The sequence below is a fragment of the Mixophyes fleayi genome, chromosome 5 (genome assembly GCF_038048845.1).
Source record: "Mixophyes fleayi isolate aMixFle1 chromosome 5, aMixFle1.hap1, whole genome shotgun sequence".
NCBI lineage: Eukaryota > Metazoa > Chordata > Amphibia > Anura > Limnodynastidae > Mixophyes > Mixophyes fleayi.
In genome coordinates this window covers 92,433,703-92,451,767 of record NC_134406.1, presented here as the reverse complement: position 1 = coordinate 92,451,767, position 18,065 = coordinate 92,433,703, and the positions used below count along the sequence as shown (strand labels likewise).

General features: G+C 38.4%; 1 protein-coding gene across 1 annotated transcript in view; it reads left to right on the top strand.

Moving 5' to 3' along the window:
- TBX20 (T-box transcription factor 20) overlaps window positions 1-17,802 on the top strand; it is a 29,902-nt gene extending 12,100 nt beyond the window's left edge. Inside the window, exons 5-8 of the mRNA XM_075211282.1 lie at window positions 454-612; window positions 2,492-2,568; window positions 15,850-15,959; window positions 16,467-17,802. Coding sequence (XP_075067383.1) covers window positions 454-612; window positions 2,492-2,568; window positions 15,850-15,959; window positions 16,467-16,807 — 687 coding nt within the window. The 3' untranslated portion in view covers window positions 16,808-17,802. The remainder of the gene's footprint in view (window positions 1-453; window positions 613-2,491; window positions 2,569-15,849; window positions 15,960-16,466) is intronic.
- Window positions 17,803-18,065: the final 263 nt, after the last annotated feature.

The following is an 18,065-nucleotide window of genomic DNA, read 5'->3' as shown; positions in this document are numbered from 1 at the left end:
TGGCCAATTACAGCAAGGGGGGGGGGCAAAATGACGTGCTATTTGCATCCTAAGCCCCGCCTCTTTACTATTATGGTGATCACAAACCGGGATGTTGGTGGGGAGGCGTTAGCGGAAGGACCAATCTCTTGATTGTGGCCACTCACACTCCCTTTCCTTCCCTCTTCCCTGGGTTTTCGGCAAGAGGAACAGCCATTTTTCCTGGGCCTGGGGAGGGGGATACCCCTTGACTACAACAATTTCTAAAAAATATTTAGAAATATACATAATGAACAATTCCAATTTTGAACGGATTTATTATGACCACCAATTATTTTGATCTAATGGGCAGTGACTATTAGAGTTTATCAATAATATCAAAAACACAAACTTACAGGGGAAAAAAATCATAAATTAATCGCTTTATTGCCAGTGTTTATGCAATATAAAATATCCTGTGTTGTTTCAATTTAGATCATCCTAAATTCCATGCACAAGTACCAGCCAAGGGTGCACATTATCAAGAAGAAGGACCACACGGCGTCTCTACTGAATCTCAAATCTGAAGAATTCAGGACATTTATCTTTCAGGAAACCGTTTTCACCGCTGTTACAGCCTATCAAAACCAACTGGTGAGCTGATTCTCCCCCACCAAAAGGGCCAATAGTTAGACACACTCCAGCACACACAAAGAGAGACAAAGCTATGGCGATTTGTTTGCAGATCAAAGAGATTTTAGAGATACAGCTAAAGAGTTGCAAATTATAAGGAGCGGCCCAATAAATTAGATTTGTCTTATTGCTCCTCTTTCTGTAATGAAGTCATGTCAAAGCATATTATAAATGGTCAAGCATGTAATTTATGAGTGTTGGGAGATAGGCACACAAATTCTCCTAGATAAAATACACCATTATTCATAAATCATTTGAATAAGTACATTTTCTGCCCTTTTCACTGTTGTTGCCAAGGATTTGATTCAATTTCCTTATTCTTTATTATATAAAAGATAAATACATTACACTTTCAACAAACTATCTCATAATTTAGGATTTAAAGGTCAGGTCTCAATCTGAGCAGTCAAACCACTGTGACAGAGTTGAAGTGCAGGTCAAATGACATGCTTAAAGATGGCTTTTGATAGATATTTATATTTATTGTTGTCTGCTGGCATGGACATACTGAAGGAAATGATCAAGTAGAGATGACCAAAACTTTAAAAAATGCTCTGTTAAATATTCACTTTGTTCATCTTCATCATCATCATCATTTATTTATATAGCGCCACTAATTCTACAGCGCTGTACAGAGAACTCATTCACAACAGTCCCTGCCCCATTGGAGTTTACAGTCTAAATTCCCTAATATAGACACACACTCACACACAGACAGACAGAGAGACTAGGGTCAATTTAGATAGCAGCCAATTAACCTACCAGTATGTTTTTGGAGTGTGGGAGGAAACCGGAGCACCCGGAGGAAACCCACTCATGACCCCAGTGCTGTGAGGCAATAGTGTTAACCACTAGGCCACTGTGCTGCCCACATGTCTAACCATAAAATTTTGCACATTTCCCTGGCATCGTGGTCCAATCTCTATTTATTCATCAAAAAGTGAATTTCCAAATTTGATGCAGAATAGTGAAACAAAAGCGGATATTGAGATTGTATCACCAGACCCTCTGCAAAACGGCCTGTTCTAACACGTACCCCAATACGCGCATAGTATCACTGCGATTATACTCATCTCTATTGCCAAATTTTACCTTATCACAAATCTACATGATCTGTGTTATTCTCCAAAGTGGTGGAACAAAATTGGTGCGAAATGGTCAAAAAATATCTATTATAATACCTGGAACATTTTCAATTTGTTCTGTTTTATGAATGTGTGAAAAACATCATTGGCAAATGTAGACACATTTGCCAATTATATGACAAAATTACCTAAAATTACCAGTGTTCATAGAATATGCTGTATGATATAGCATACATGGTTTCAACCTGCCATGTCAAAAAATGTGACGCAAAATTACTACATTGCTTTTTAAAAATATTTTTAAGCTTTTTTTTACATCACGAATAAAAGTGAAAAATTGTTTCTGTTTTATTTGTAAGGTTTGAATAACAGTTTATGTCACTTCCTCACAGTTATGCTTGTTTTTGTAGATGGGGCATCAGTTATGTCCATTTCATTTGAATTCAAATAGAATTTACATACATTTAAAGTCTTTGGAAACAGATTATGTTTTTATAATAAAATGCAGTCACTTATAACCAAACTGATTATAATTATAGTTTTCCAACCATTTCTATTAGAACCTGGAAAATACACATTATCACTAAAAATGTTGCGGGCTGGTGTGAAAATTAAAATGTATTATTGCAAGGAGATAAAACAAAGGGTGACATAGATGATGGTTGTGACATTTTTAGGGCTAAACATTTGTAGGATATTTGGGAACGATGCCAGTATGTCAAACCTGAAGCCATTGTGTGACCTTGTCTTTCTAGATAACCAAGCTGAAAATTGACAGCAACCCCTTTGCCAAAGGATTCCGAGACTCATCCAGGCTCACTGATTTTGAGAGGTAATGGGAATTGTCTGTTTACTCATATGATAAGATAAAGTAATACCAGTTTGCGGGGGCGGGGGGCTGCGGTGGGGGGGAAGGACTCTTCATTGTTCTTGTTTAAACCGCAAGTGGTATTCACCACCTTTTGTATTCTGGATAAACTCTTTAAAGGCTATGTATACAGTACTATGACAGTAACATACTAATAAACAAAAAGACTTTCTCTTCTTTTCCAAATTACCAAACAGCCTGCCGCAGTTGTTCTCTCTGACTGATTATCCACTCAGGTAAACTTACTTGTCCATGACCAGCTAACAGGCAGAAGGAATGAAACAGACATAGAGTGATAAACAAACATACATTTCGCGCATAGAAGGCACAAACAAACACGGCTTCATGTTTAGGGACATGTCAATGGCTGTCCTTGTTTTCCAGTTAGAAAACACAGACCCGCTATTATGCCATGAATTTGCAAGATATAGACTTTTGATAGCATTAATTGGGCAATTATTTTGTACCAGAGATCTTCTGGATTGTAAATGACAAAATTAACCATTTGGCATTAAAGGTCAACATTTTTTATTTTATTAAAAAAGGTCAGTAACTAAACCGTTCAAATAATGGAGATTAGACAAATGTCATGATATCTACCATTGTCCACCCAAGAACAGAAACAGCATGCACATTTGGATAAACATACTTCTTCAATTGTATCAGAACACAACACAATCAGGTTTGTTGACTAAGCACAGGGGACACACATTTATTTCCAAATAGCAAGATTTATCTTAGATTAAATCATCATCCAAGTCACTTCATATAGTAATCAGGTTGAAACAAACTGAAACATGTTAACGGTCATTTAAAGAGGGGGTGTAAAAGGGGTATAATGAAGGCATGCTATTTATGACATTGCTCAAGGAAACAACGCGGCCTGCGCATTATTACTGTTACTACGGTAATAGCTGTGCATTATTACTGTTACTACGGTAATAGCTGTGCATTATTACTGTTACTACGGTAATAGCTGCGCATTATTACCGTTACTACGGTAATGGCTGCGCATTTTTACCGTTACTACGATAATGGCTGTGCGTTATTATCATTACTATGGTAACTTCTTTAATGATTTTTGCTCGCTGCTATATGAGCGGCGAGCAAAAATCCGCGAAGAAATTACCGTAGTAAGGGTAATAAATGTGCGGGCAGCGTTGTTCTCTAGCTTAGGATGGCTGAGGTGGGCAGTATCGGCCGTGGATCAAATTTTCAGTGTGATATAAACAAGGCCAATTACAACTAAATTCAGTGAAAGTAAGCTTTTATTTTTTTCCTTCACAGATTAATTATTTACCAAAATACCTTCTAGCGCATTAAATCATAAATAATATTTTATGTTTGCAAATGGCAGCTTGATTTAGCAAAAAATGACTACCCAAATTGACCGACACTTCTGAACTCAAATCTCAACACAACACATATAACTCACTCGCCTTGCAAAGTAACAGAATAGTTTATTATATTCTTATTATATTCCTGACAAACTAAGTAAATTACTAAATGTACCTAAAATGTTTACTATAAAACTCCTTAAGATTGAAATATTTATCTTGTCTGTCAGAAAGAGGTAAATATAAAACTTAAATGAGAATACAGACGTAGTTGTAAATCTGTATAGCGTATTACTTTAGTTTATGCATTTTTTAAGGAAGATGGGTGTAACTCTGATAAGCTGATGTGATTGCTACATTCTTACACAAGATATTAGACTTTTATCTAGATAGTGTGACTGAGATGAAATATGGCAGTTAGACTTGAAGAAAATCTAGATCTCCTGAGAGTAGCGTTACTTGGTTCAATATTTTTGTTGGCTCTAGTAAAAAAGAAAATTAAGTCATCTGATGTTGGCATGAATAAGTTTACACATTAAATCATTAAGTCCATTATTCAGTGGGTAACTTAACTATCCTGTAGAAGAAATAAAAAGACAGATGCAACTGAAGGGTTTTATATCTGAAATCTCAGAGGGTTTATAGAGCAACAGAGCAGCAAAAGAACAGTGATAGGCAAAGGTCACACGCGGCCCTCCGAAGCTTCTTCTGCAGCCTCTGCTCCTTCCTGTTTTATTGTTATTTTATGTTATAGCTTGTAAAACATTTAAATGCCTGCTGATATGTTATTACAGACAGGTGTCTCTTTTTTTTTTATATGCGGGTAATGCGTGGCCCTTTAGAAGGTTATAGTGCAGCCCAATGTGCCCACTGAAGTGTATCAGGTTGCCTATCACTGAGTTAACTCCAAGCATTTTGATCATTGAGCAATTTGGCCACATATCTGGATGTGTAAAGAGCACTAATCTGTAGAACAACCTAGTCACAAGGCAGGAATGAACTCAATGACCTGAAATGGAAATAGGGAATGTGCATTATTTCACCATACTTGAAATCTGATTGGATTGTGTTCAAGTATTGCGAGTCCACACACAATACAATGTTTGGTTAATTTGATTGGCCAAATTAATCTGAATTGCACCATTCAAGGCCAGCTTTAAAGTGTGTGCTTTAAGGATTAAATGCAATGAAATAGAAAGATTATATTTGTTCTGATAACATTTTCAATGGGAAACATCTAAGAAATTTGGTTATGATCATTCCTTTGGTTTCTCTACCAATGTGATTTGTGAAGATTTTGAATTTATGTAATTATTCATCAAGGACTTTAGGTGGTTTCTTTTCTTAATTTTTAATTACATAGCAATTAAAAAGTGTGTTAGATTTGCTAGATTTGAGAAAAAGAAATAGACAAATACCACACATCATGTCTAATTTCACACAGAGCATATGTATTGCTCTCATTTTTTATCACCAATTGTCCTATTTGTTTAACCTGAGCTACAGTAAATTATTGATCTTAAAGGTAGCTCCACATTTCCAGAAATGTCCTTACCTAACATTTTTGTAAATCAAAATATCTCCTAGACTATCCGTGGCACTCAAAAACCATAGCAGTGTACAAGTGCATACACCCAACTCTTCATCGTCCCCGATATCAATGGATTCAAACAACATTCAAAGTTTCCTGTTCATGCTGACCTCTTGCCACTACAAGGTCAATACTCTGACGTCATATTGTAGTTTACATCTCGAGATATCATGGATTATGCAGTGGTACTGGAAGGAGAATTTATGTACACACTTAAAATATAGGCTACAAGTACATTATTGTCCTAAAACAATAAGGTGGGACGCACATTCTTAGGGGTCTATTTATGACCAAACTTAATTTGCTCATATTATAGATTTGCTGCATTTGCAATGGGAAGAGCACAAAGCCTACCGGGTAGGGATCCGAAGATCCCTGTCCTGTGATGCTCTCCCCCTAGGTTATAATAGCTGGCGTGTTAGCTACATGGATCAAGCGCCTAGTTATAGGGTTTGCTAATTAGGGCCAAATCGCAGTCCCAATAGACACCTATGGGGACTAGATTTGCAAATTGAAGAGGTTTGGACTGCGGATTTTGGACATATTAATAAATAGTCTTGTTACTATTTCTATGCTTTAATTCCCCAAAAACTGCAGTTTATGGAGGATTATAGGTAGGTAATAGGCCCCTTAGTTAGGTCATCGGCTGTGTTATATTTCTGAAAATGTTGAGATAGCCTGAAAAACACTTTAAACATTAATTAATTCAGTCCAATTTACTGAAATTAGAAAAAAGCTTTAAAAAAGGAGAAAATAATTTTGCATCATTTATTGTATAAAATATCACAGCACAGTGTAATCTGCTAGTTACAAATAACAAATAAACTGTTTGCATATATTTCAGTATATATGTCTTTCTTACTAGTGGCCTATATGTTTCATTTTCAGATGTTTAACACAGCCTTTCCCCTAAACAGCCTTTAGGGAGAAATCCAAATCAGATCAATTGATCTTTAGAGAAGCAAATTCAATTAGTCTGGAGTCAGTTAGTGCACTAAACCGCTGAGTAATTGGATTGCTTCTTATAACTGATTAGAATCAGTTCCTATCTGAAAACAGCACACAGGGATCTCTTCTACAGAAAATCTGAGGCAAAAAACAAGTCTTTTTATGACATGTTGACAGAAATTGCAGCATTCTGCTCTAATTGAATATTACGCAATGAATATATAGGTTTTATCTGAAGCTCCAGGAAGAAAATTTATGAGTAATTTTCGCGAAATTCAATTGTGCAAAATGTATACAATTTAAGTGCTATTTTATCATTGTTTTAATTAAACATCAACTATTTATCTAGTATGAATCAACTATCACAGAACAATTATTTAAAGCCAAAATAATCTAGGTGAAATTAACCTGTTCAATTTACTCACTGATTTATACAGCTCAGTGTATTGGTTTTTGCTGCTTGTCTGCTTGTCTGTCCATGTGTATCTTGAAAATGTATATGGTTAAGGTAAAAAGGGTAATTCCATGTCTGAGGTACAATTGGTTCAGAAGATATTAAATATTTGTATATTCCCATCTTCGGGAGGATTCTTTTTTAGCGCTTTCAGTTGCAATGTGTTTGGTATTCTCTGATTATCTCCCAATACAATATGGCTGCTGCCATTCTGAGAAGATTTTCTACTGCGTCTATTCACAATGACTGCTCCAACATACACCAATAAAGATATACAGAAAAAAATAATTTATTCCATGTAGAATGACATATTACTTATATTACAGCATATTAAAAATATGAATTATAAACTATTTTATACTTTTCAAGACACATTCAGTTAAATAATTTTAAATAAATATCTACCCCACCTATATAGTAATAACAGCTTTTTTCAAGACAGTGGAGGTAGTAACCCAGGTGTAAGTAGAGCAGTATCATCATCATCATCATCATCACCATCTATTTATATAGAGCCACTAATTCTGCAGTGCTGTACAGAAAACTTATTCACATCAGTCCCTGCCCCATTGGAGCTTACAGTCTAAATTCCCTAACATATACAGACATACAGACAGACACACTGAGACAGACAGACACAGACTAGGGATCAATTTGTTATCAGCCAATTAGTATATGGATTTATTTACATACATTAAACACTGCTTTTCTATGTTCTGTCTATGCGCTCTCCTTTTTTACACTTACATAGTGCACAAACCTCTTAGAAAAGTATTTTCTCGAAGTGTAATGTTCTCTTGATGTGTGAACTAATAGTCTGCATATTATTAATACAAAGAGGATAAGGCTTGCTCAGAAAAAGATGAACTAAAAAGTTCTGGTTGGTCCAAGATTGACATATTCAGTTCCAATAAGAAATAAAATATGCTTTATTTTATTGGAATTAAAGGTTTGGGGACTATATATCAAGCCTTAACAGCTGTTTCAGCATGGTTTAGGCATTTTTAAGTATAGTAGCTATTTAAAAAATGCCTATTGCAGGAGATATCAGAGATATCTCCTGCATTAGGCAAAGTATGGCATAGTACCGCTCCCCATAATTTTCAATGGAGACTGTGGTCTAATTAAATTTATCAAGCTAAGCGAGCTTGACCCCGATGTTTAATGCCATCTGAAGATGGAGTTAGCAATTCAATCCTATGGGGAGAACAGTGCTGGAGAAGGACCTTCGGATCCTTCTCCGGTAACATACTTGCTCTCCCCGAGGTCGCACATGTGCAGTAAAGACTGTGAGTCAGAACCTGGAGTTTTTATTGTTACAGAATCATCGCCAGGACAGCCTCCTATCGGATGCGCTGTCCAGACATGACTTTAATAGTAAATTGATCCATTAAGGTCATCTGTTAATGCCGCGATAGGCACCTTGGTCACTAAATCCATGCAAACATTTTAACATTGCTGTGATAAGAAAGTTTCAGTAATAACTTAATCTGGACTTTGTGGACCAACGGTTAACACAGACAATACTATACCTTTGAAGTCATGATCTGCCTCTCCTACAATAAACCATTTACTTGTGAGTTATCTGGCTCAAATATGTCCCAGCCTACAAAGTAGTTAAACAACGGTCATTTAATGCAGATCATTTCCAGTTAGACTGATGCTTTCCTCTTCAATACAAGGACATCCGCTTCAATTACAGAATAAAGTTTGTGGGATAATGAGTCAAGAGTAAGGAATCCTAAAATCCCCACAGCTTAAATTGTGTTTTATAATACATTCCAAAGCTAAACTAAGCCTGTGCTACTGGACATTCCACATGGACAGAATGGCTATTAACTTAAGTAAGCAAATGGATTGGAAATGTTGAAGAAAGGATTGATTTGATGTTTTACATGTTTGCGTTTAGTTTTACAAAAAAAAGTGCTTTCCCTTTAAGGCATGAAATAAAAATACACTGATCAAATTATTAAAAGATATTTATTGACAAACTATACATTTCAAATGATTCATCACCTTTCTGTATGCTTGGCAATAAATGCCTGCATTTCAAATTTGCATTATCCTTATTTTCAAAGTACTCCCTCTAGTGGAGAAATAATGGATCTTTTAGTTTTCGGGCAGTAAATAGTAGAGATGGTCACTGACCCTCGTGTTTTGGTTTTGGATTCGGTTTTGGATCTGGATTACCGTCGTGTTTTGGTTTTGGTTTTGCAAAACCGCCCTTGCGTGTTTTGGTTTTGGTTTTGTTTGGTTTTGTTTTGCAATTTGTTAAAAAATTACATTTATTGGTGCTAAAATAACATAATTTAGGTATTATTTTGTAGCTACATTATTATTAACCTCAGTAACACTAATTTCCAGTCATTTTTTATTAAATTTTGACCACCTCCTATGTCACAATATGATTTTCATACACTTGAAAAGAAAAATTGCTGCAGTTCTTGCCAGTGATAACAAAAAGGCCATTGTCATGCCTGGGCATAAGACCAAAAATCCACCTCTTAAGTATGGAATTATTTTTACACAAATCCTGGCAAGAGTTGTCTATCCATTTGTAGCGTTTTTAAAGCCACACTCAGTAGAGGTAGGAACCTTAACCATCTGGGATCCTCATCCATGTTTCGCAATTTTTCAGCGAGTTCTTGGAAAACTGTTGGGAAAATCAGAAACTTCGGTTAAAAAAAATAACAACAAGCATTCCAGCATAATCTACCTCCCTTCTCTCATCTACATCCCAGCACCTGCAATCTTCCCCCCCAACACCTTCATAATCAATATCCCCTGAACCAACAATTGTCAGTTAAACAATCCTCTGCAAGAGGAAGCAAGAATGAAACCTGTCACCCAGTCGCAAAGGGGATCACAGACGCCCTGGGTACTATGCTAGTGTTAGATCTGCATCCAATGTCCACTATTAATACAGTTGGTTTAAGACATTTAATTGAGGTGTTCTGTCCCTGTTAGCAAATGTCATCACTATACCATTTTACTAGAAAAGCTAATTCTCTCCTGTACCGGAAAGTTCCTAAAAATTTAATTATTGGGCGACAAAATGGCATTCTACCCACTGTACACTTAACCAAAGATATGTGTACATGCGGAACTGGGCAAACTAAAGATTAGATGACTGTGAAAGCCCACTGGGTTGGTCATTCGCCTTCACCAGCAGGGACAGCAGCAGCATGTACCCAGGTACGTCACATTTTTGAGAAGTAGGCTACTCTGTGTATCAGCGGCTTAAGTAAGAGGCATACAGCTGACAAACTGTTCCAAAAACTAAGGGATGTCATTGAAAGATGGCTAATCCTGCTTGGACTCTCCTGAGGATATGTCATTTCTGATTACGACCCCAATATTGGTCAAGCATTACAGCGGGGTTGAATTCCATCACATTTCCTGTTTTGCACACACTATCAACTTGGTGTTACAGAACTTTTTAAAAATGACATGCAGGAGATGCTGTTTGTGTCCAGAAACATTTAGGGTCAATTTCTGGTTTCTGCAACAGCATGTATGAGAATGCAGCAGCTGCAAGAAGACTAGCATTTGAGGGGAATATACTTTAGTCCAGCGAAGTAGTTACCTGTGAAGAAAGTGCAGACACGGTTAGCTTGAGTCAAGTGATTGCCTTAATAATATATTTTGAAAAGGTGCTACAGAAAATTATAGTGTGCAATAAAGCAAAGTAAATGTGCTAACGATATTTTAATTGTAGATTAAATACTTAATTTTCTTTGCAAGGATCCCAGACTTATCAACATCTTGTTGGGACGTCTTCTCCTTCAGTTTCTCTGGCAACTGCTTGTTGTAAAATAAATTGCTTTCCCAAGAAACCCAGTGGTGATGCAGATGAGTCCGCTCAACATTTTGATATTTGCTGTGCTGTAAAAGAATTGCCCAAAAATCGTGGCAGCTCTGCCCTAAAATCAACTAGTCATTCCCTTTGGAAGACCATTATCGGCAATTACATCATACTACACAGACTTCTATGATGGTGGGATGAATTAGTATTGTTTGAGGAAGATTATCACTAAACCCTGCCACCTCTCCTGTCTCGTAGTGAGCTATTGTACAATAAAATGTAACTGCAGATTTAGACCAAGACTCTCAGCCCTATTATTTCTATTTCAGCAATTACAATTAGCAATGGAGCAATGGAGCTCTTCTCTTTGGGTGTTACCTATTTAACGCAGCACAATTTGCCTACAAATTCTACAGACAAGCCTGCTTGTCTTCCTCTTCATCAATGACTCTTAGCAATTGAGCACTCGTCTTTGCGTGTATATTACACCGAAACATTATTAGTGAAATTAGGAAAAATACAGTTTAATCCCTGATAGGCCTTCCACCATCCTTTGCATGTTAATAGTAGGATTGGTTGCAGTTATGGGCAAGGTCACACATTTTTTTGACAAATCCTTCAAACCAGCTCAGATGTCAAACTGTTGTGGTCTGCCACCTGCGTCATCCCTGCTTGTGTTTGGAAAGTGCATATTGGTGCCAGAACCTCACATGCCAGAACTGCTCCCACTGGTGCCACACTGCTGCAGGACTTACACAATCAACCGCATCCTCATCGTCGGATACCCAAATCTCCCCCACATCCTCTTCTAAAGACAAAGTGTCATCCTCACTTGGTGTATCACTGGCTACACTCGGGCTGTTCAGGCACACATCAGCAGAACTGCTGAAAGAGCCCTTCTTTATGGGTACACTAACAGAATGCTCACGATTAGACATCCCACTGTTGGATGGACTCTCCACAGGGATTGGTGTCATTTCTGATTCAGAGCAAACATTATCCTCTAATGCCTTACTGTTATCTTGCAGCTCGGCTTTGACGCGTAACAGTAGTTGTGCACCACTTGTAGGCTCGGTAACATTTTTGGATCTGCCACTAATAGCCAAAGGTGAAGGCCTCATTCTCTCTTTGCCACTGTGTGTGTGTAGAATGGCATGTTGGCAAAAAATTTTTTATCGCCACTTAACTCTTGCTCAGTAACACTTCTTTTTCGCTTCAACATAGTAAATTTTTTGGGGGTTTTGGTTTTTTGGACTGATTTCAAAAGACTGTGTAGTTTAACATCGCCTTGCCCAGATGACGTACTGGGTACACTAACATCAGGACTGGTGACAGAACCTGGTTGCTCATTCTGATCATATGTGGACTGCTTTGAATCCATTCTGAGCGCAAAGCACTTGTAGTGGTAAAAATTATTTGGTAAGATACTGCAGACAGATATGACTTTTGACAGCCAGAAATATTTGTGCACAATTATGGGGGAAACCCCAAAATCACTGAGGAGTGGTAAAAATTATTTGGTAGACACTGCTGACAGATATGACTTTTGACAGCCAGAAATATTTATGCACAATTATGGGGGACACCCCAAAAGCACTGAGGAGTGCTAAAAATTATTTGGTAGACACTGCTGACAGATATGACTTTTGACAGCCAGAAATATTTATGCACAATTATGGGGGACACCCCAAAAGCACAGAGTGCTAAAAATTATTTGGTAGATACTGCTGACAGATATGACTTTTGACAGCCAGAAATATTTATGCACAATTATGGGGGAGACCCCAAAAGCACTGAGTGCTAAAAATTATTTGGTAGACACTGCTGACAGAAATGACTTTTGACAGCCAAAAATATTTATGCACAATTATGGGGGACACCCCAAAAGCACAGAGTGCTAAAAATTATTTGGTAGATACTGCTGACAGATATGACTTTTGACAGCCAGAAATATTTATGCACAATTATGGGGGACACCCCAAAAGCACTGAGGAGTGCTAACAATTAGTTGGTAGATACTGCTGACAGATATGACTTTTGACAGCCAGATATATTTATGCACAATTATTGGGGACACCCCAAAAGCACTGAGGAGTGCTAACAATTAATTGGTAGATACTGCCGACAGATATGACTTTTGACAGCCAGAAATATTTATGCACAATTATGGGGGACACCCCAAAAGCACTGGGGAGTGCCAAATATTAACAAAAAATAATGAACCTCTATCCTCCTCTCTTCTCTAGCGATTTTTGTTAGAGCAATTGCAAGAAGAATATTGGATTCTCTGTCCCTGCTCTAATCAGCCTGTGACTACACCCTGCTCTCTCCCTCTGTCAAATGGCGATGGATTGCTGTGGAGGTGTGTATTTATAATGTTGAAGTATCGCGAGAACCGAGCCCCGATGACGTCACGATGACGTTCGGCCTCGATTTGGATTCGGAACGGGCGGGAGAGTACCGAGCTACTCAGCTCGGTACTCGGATACCCAAAGTTCAGGTGGGTTCGGTTCTCGGGGAACCGGACCCGCCCATCTCTAGTAAATAGTCACAATAGTCACATTGGTCACATTGTTTTCCCTCCATCTCAGTCCCCATCCCACATGGATCTCTCCATAACTGTCAACAACTCCACTATCTCATCTGTCCCCCAACTCCGCTGCCTGGGAGTCACCCTCAACTCCTCTCTCTTTTGCCCCCCACATTCAATCCCTTGCCCAAATCTGTCGCTTCCAACTTCGCAACATTGCCCGCATCCGGCCTTTCCTATCTCATGAAGCATCCAAAACTATTATCCACGCGCTTATCATTTCCCGGCTGGACTACTGTAACCTTCTCCTCACCGGCCTCCCCCGCTCTCGCCTTGCCCCCTTCATTCTATACTCAATGCGGCTGCGAGGCTTATCTTCCTTTCTCGCTGCTCCTCTTCTGCCTCGCCCTACACTGGCTCCCCTTCCCTTACAGAATCCTTTTTAAACTTCTTACCCTCACATACAAGGCTCTCTCCCACTCCACTGCCCCTTACATCTCCAATCTCCTCTCCATCCACACTCCCGCCCGGTCCCTGCGTTCAGCCAATGACCGTCGCCTCTCCTCCACTCTGATCACCTCATCCCACTCCAGAATTCAAGACTTCTCCAGAGCTGCCCCCCTGCACTGGAATGACCTCCCATGGTCCATCCGTTTGTCCCCTAACCTGTGCTCCTTCAAACGGGCACTCAAAACTCATCTCTTCCGCATTGCCTACCAGCCTTCCACCTAACCCTCTCTCCATGCTCACTCTCCTCACTTCACTCCTCCTCAGTAAAGGGGAGTGCTTGCTCCCCTCCTCCGACATCCTCTGTGCCTGTCGTCTGTCTACCCTCCCTATAGGATGTAAGCTCGTATGAGCAGGGACCTCCTCCCTCCTGTCTCGCTACCTTCTCTTCTGCTCCAACCTCCATACATTTGCCTTGCCTGGAGCCTCTGAAGTTTTGGTACTACTCGTTTATTGTATTGTACTGTTATTCCCTGTACTGTCCATTGTTTGTATTGTGTACGGCGCTGCGGAAACCTTGTAGCGCCTTATAAATAAACGATAATAATAATAATAATAATAATAATAATAATAATAATAATAATTGGGCCTGATTTATTAAGGAAAGTTAGGCAAAACCATGTTGCATTGGAGGGGGAGGTAAATTTAAAATGTGATGGCAGATTTATATTTGGGATAGGGCATGTCCTAGATCAACTTTAAATTTTAGTGTACAAATAAGCTATCAAGTATTTGTGTGCTACATGAAAAAACAGACAGTATTTTCCTTATGTGCAAAGTAATAAACTAATTTTCACCCCTTGCATTGCAACATGGTTTTATCCAGAAAACTTGAGTAAGAAAACTTACTAAATTTTTTGCTTAACTTTCCTTAATGAATCAGGCCCATTGTACTCATTATTATCCTTTATTTATATAGCGTCAATATATTACAAAGTACGGTTTAAATGAGTCTTAAAAGTCAAATGCCAACATTGAAATCAATAAGGTGCAAAACTGATTTTTGCTTAATATTAATTTAATAAAAAGTTAATAATTTTACTTATTGTAAAGTGTTTAGTTGATATCTTGCATAGTGTTTAGTTGATATACTTTCTGTGGACATAATTCGAAACAAAAAGAATTTACTTTGTATTGTTTTATTGTCGGAGCTACAGCATACTTGCCAACATTTTTTTTTCTTTTTCCGGGAGATGCCGGCTGGGACGTGGGCGTGCAGGGGGCGGGGCTGCGAAATCGCGTCATTTTGGCCCGCCCCCGTGACGGAATGACGCAAATCGCGTCATTTTACAGTGGGGGCGGGGCTAAACGCCGCGATTCCGGGTGAATCGCGGCGTTTAAACTAAATTTTTCCCCCTTCCTATCAGGGAGATTGCCACACTCGTCCGGGAGACTCTCGCAAAATGCGGGAGTCTCCCGGACAATCCGGGAGAGTTGGCAAGTATGAGCTACAGCTGTTTCTCAGTGTTAGTTTGTGAACTATGCTGCAAACAATAGGGACTTACTATTATCATTATATAAGTGACTCATGGGACTGATATTTAGCCATCACTGTTCTTATCCTATTCAGTTATGTGTTTAGAGTGTCTCCATGTGAAGATACTTCTTTCCTCCCTCTTTTCAGAGATTCTACAATACTCTGGGAGAGCACCACATACTAGTATAACACATTTCTGAATGATAGAGTATATAGGGAGAAATCTATGTCCTGTGCGGATTATTTCTATTTGTGATATAAGAGGTGTGGTTTCACCACATAAAGGGTGTATTTGGTTAGAGGGCGGGCAAATTTGGGTAGTCTGTGTGGATTGTGACTCAGGGATGAGATTTACATGTCCAAATTTTGCCTCGATAAATGTTGGGAGGTATAAGTATATAGTTGTAAAGTATGTGAAGTCCTCTTCATGTGATTACTTGGAAAACACTTTTCAATGGCAATAATAATAATAATAATAATATATTAAGATTACAATGTGTATCACATTTACAATGCTATAGTATACTACATGCAAATTACATTTACTCTTCCATTTTGATTCTAGACTAAACCATGTTTTAATTGATATTATACAGGGAAAGCGTGGAAAGCCTTATTCAGAAACATTCATATGCAAGATCTCCAATACGGACATATGGAGATGAAGATGTCTTGGGGGAAGATGGTCAATTAGTACAGAGCAGAGGTAAGGAATAGAATATATATTATTGTTTGCTGTTTTGCTACCCTTACTAGCCTTTATTACTAGCCAATACAAGTGATCATTTTAGTAGCGTCATAACATAAAAGCTACCAAAAAAGCTATTTCTATGAAATAAAATAAAAATCAAATCCTTACTTACCTCCCATGCTGTGATTGCAGAATCTGATAGGGTTCCCAATGCGTCTAGCATCTGGGGGTAAATGTATTAACATGCGGGTTCTTCAACACCCGTGAGTTCAGCGTCTTCGGCGATTAAATTTAAAGCGGCGCTGCATTATAAAAGGAATTTTCCCTTTACAATGCAGCACCGCTTTAAATTTAATCGCCGAAGACGCTGAACTCGCGGGTGTTGAAGAACCCGCATGTTAATATATTTACCCCCTGGAGTGCGATGTGTGACTCACTATTTATTTTACTTTGGAATGGATTTATCCTTAACATGTTTAGGTTTACAGTGCTATTAATATATATTTTTTGCTTTCCTAATAGGATCAGCTTTTACAACATCTGACAACCTGTCACTTACCTCCTGGGTATCCTCCACTTCAGGTTTCTCTGGCTTTCAGCACCCACAAACATTGACGGCACTGGGCACAAGCACTGCTTCTCTTGCCACTCCAATCCCCCACCCAATCCAAGGCTCGTTACCTCCGTACAGTCGGCTAAGCATGCCACTTACACCTTCAGCTCTTGCAAGCACCATGCAAGGTAGTGGGCCTACGTTCCCATCTTTTCATATGCCCAGGTACCATCACTACTTTCAGCAGGGGCCTTATGCAGCCATCCAAGGACTGCGACACTCCTCGGCCGTGATGACCCCGTTTGTATGACTGACGTGATGCAGGAGCCAAATATATATATCAGCTTGCAAGTAAAAAGGGTCACGCACTATTCACTATTGTAAGGAACCGGGTGATGGACGAGAAAAGCACTGAACTTCTTCATATAACTAAACTCCACACAAAAACAGCAATGCATGTATATAGACGCGGAGAGAAACCAGAAAAAGCATACAAAACTCAAATGAACAAATGGACAACAGGTTCCCTCCAGCTGTTATATTTACCCTTCCCCAGTTAAGATATTACCAAATGTTCCATTGCAAGTTCTATCTCTAACGATCTTTTGTTTGTTAGTTATTTCTGCTTTCACGCCCGGATAAAGGTCTATTGCTGCTTAAAATATGTCAACTGGAGCCGCTGATTAAATGAAATAGGCATAAAACACACTACTGTACAGACCAGGCCTTTTTGTTTCCTAGGTTGCAATAATTCTCGGACTGACCCGCGGCTGCTATTTTTTGACCCATTTCATTGCAAGCCAAATGCAAATTATTTATTATGAGCTTTACTGCATGCGTAAGCATCCTATGGACATGAACTACACATCTTAGGGACCAGCACAACTTGGCTCCATGTTACATAGGACATAGACCTTCTGATTTCCTCCTCTGTTTGGCATTCATGAACTTCTGTAATACTCGCAAAGAAGAGTTGACAAAGAAACAGGACAAATTCTTCTTTATGACATTCTACAACACAAACACACCACCCACCACTTGCACTCCAGTGCCAATGTTCAGCAATAACAAAGATTTGTGGACAATAGTTTCAAACAATTATTTTTATTTTTAAGAAAACTGTTCATTAGAGACTATTTTATGGGCACAACTATCACTTTGTGGTGGATAAAAGTAAACTGTGTATGTGATGGAGAAACAAGACTACATCACTTTATGACATTTTGCGGTGGTACAGTACATTTTTTTTTTTTTTAATCCTTGAAACTACCGATATAATAAAAAACCCTATCAACAGAAATGTAAAGATGACAGATATTAATATTATTCCTCCAGAATTGTAAGTTTGTAGAATTTCTGAAAGTTGATGCTTTGTTAAGCAGATTGTGTTTGTTTTATATATTTCATAACTGTTAAAAAAGTATATTTTATTATTTATTTGACTAGATCCAAAGCCTGCAGCAGAATCTTCTTTCCATTCTATTCTTCCACACTCCTTGGAACACTCGTGTTTTCCAGACTCCGTAGAAACATCTTTAAGGAGATCAGAACTTATCACTTTTTAAGAA